This window comes from Penaeus monodon, chromosome 28, assembly GCF_015228065.2.
Source record: "Penaeus monodon isolate SGIC_2016 chromosome 28, NSTDA_Pmon_1, whole genome shotgun sequence".
Lineage (NCBI taxonomy): Eukaryota > Metazoa > Arthropoda > Malacostraca > Decapoda > Penaeidae > Penaeus > Penaeus monodon.
The window spans coordinates 7226817-7227721 of record NC_051413.1 but is presented as its reverse complement, the minus strand read 5'-3'; the positions used below and the strand labels follow the sequence as shown (position 1 = coordinate 7227721).

The 905-nt window shown below is 36.8% G+C and overlaps 1 protein-coding gene across 1 annotated transcript in view; it reads left to right on the top strand.

Annotated features, from left to right (window-relative positions):
• The window catches only part of LOC119591341 (ceramide transfer protein-like), a 16795-nt gene that overhangs the window by 6227 nt on the left and 9663 nt on the right, over window positions 1–905 (top strand). Inside the window, exon 3 of the mRNA XM_037940075.1 lies at window positions 776–892. Coding sequence (XP_037796003.1) covers window positions 776–892 — 117 coding nt within the window. The remainder of the gene's footprint in view (window positions 1–775; window positions 893–905) is intronic.

The following is a 905-nucleotide window of genomic DNA, read 5'->3' as shown; positions in this document are numbered from 1 at the left end:
TGAAGGTGTGTATTACAAGGATGCCAGTCTTTCCCACATAAACATTGATGTGGTGGAACCTGTGACCATGACTCAGCAATTTCCTAACCAGTTGCCATCTCATGATCACATGAAGTCTACTTAAAGTGTCTTATCCTATGTGAGTCACCAGCACATTTTGTAGCTGGTGTTATCTGTTGGACGCATAATTTGATTCACATATTTTTTTTTCTAGTCCATGTGGCAGTTTATTTATCAGAAAATTATACCCGAACCTGGCAACCACTTTTGTTTGAATAAGTTACAAAGATTTTTTTTCAGTGGAGATCTTCATAGGAAAGTGTGTTTTATGATCTTTCACTTTAAAGTCTAGTATTGCCCATTGATTTGGCTGGATAAATATACCTTTGTATTTTAAGGCTAATCCCACATGTTATAAGGTTGGGGCTCCAAGAACAGTGTGGAGAAAGGCACTGGCATTTGCAGGGTTTAACCCTTACTTGTGATTTTGTGGTGGCAATGTGATGGAAGTCAGTTTTGTCATGTTAGGTGAGAGAAAATTTAAGCTTTATGGAGATTTGCTTGTTATAGAAGAGGAAATTGTAGGTTTTCAGAGAATCATCTTGAAGAACGTATGAAATTCCTTGATGATATTGATATGACTGTGGTAAAAGCTGTAATTTTGTGTTCAGGGACAGTTTTTTGAGATTTGGAAACTTTAATCCCTCTGAATGGATAATAAGGAAACAGTCATTTATGACACTCATTTTAACATTTTCTAAATTTCTCATTTCAGCCTCATGAGATTGATGAATGCCGTTTTGACATTTGTTTAAATGACTGTGTGTGGTATCTTCGCACTGGAACAGAAGAAGAGAAGCACCAATGGGTTGATGCAATAGAGCAGCACAAGGTAAAGTGGTTGA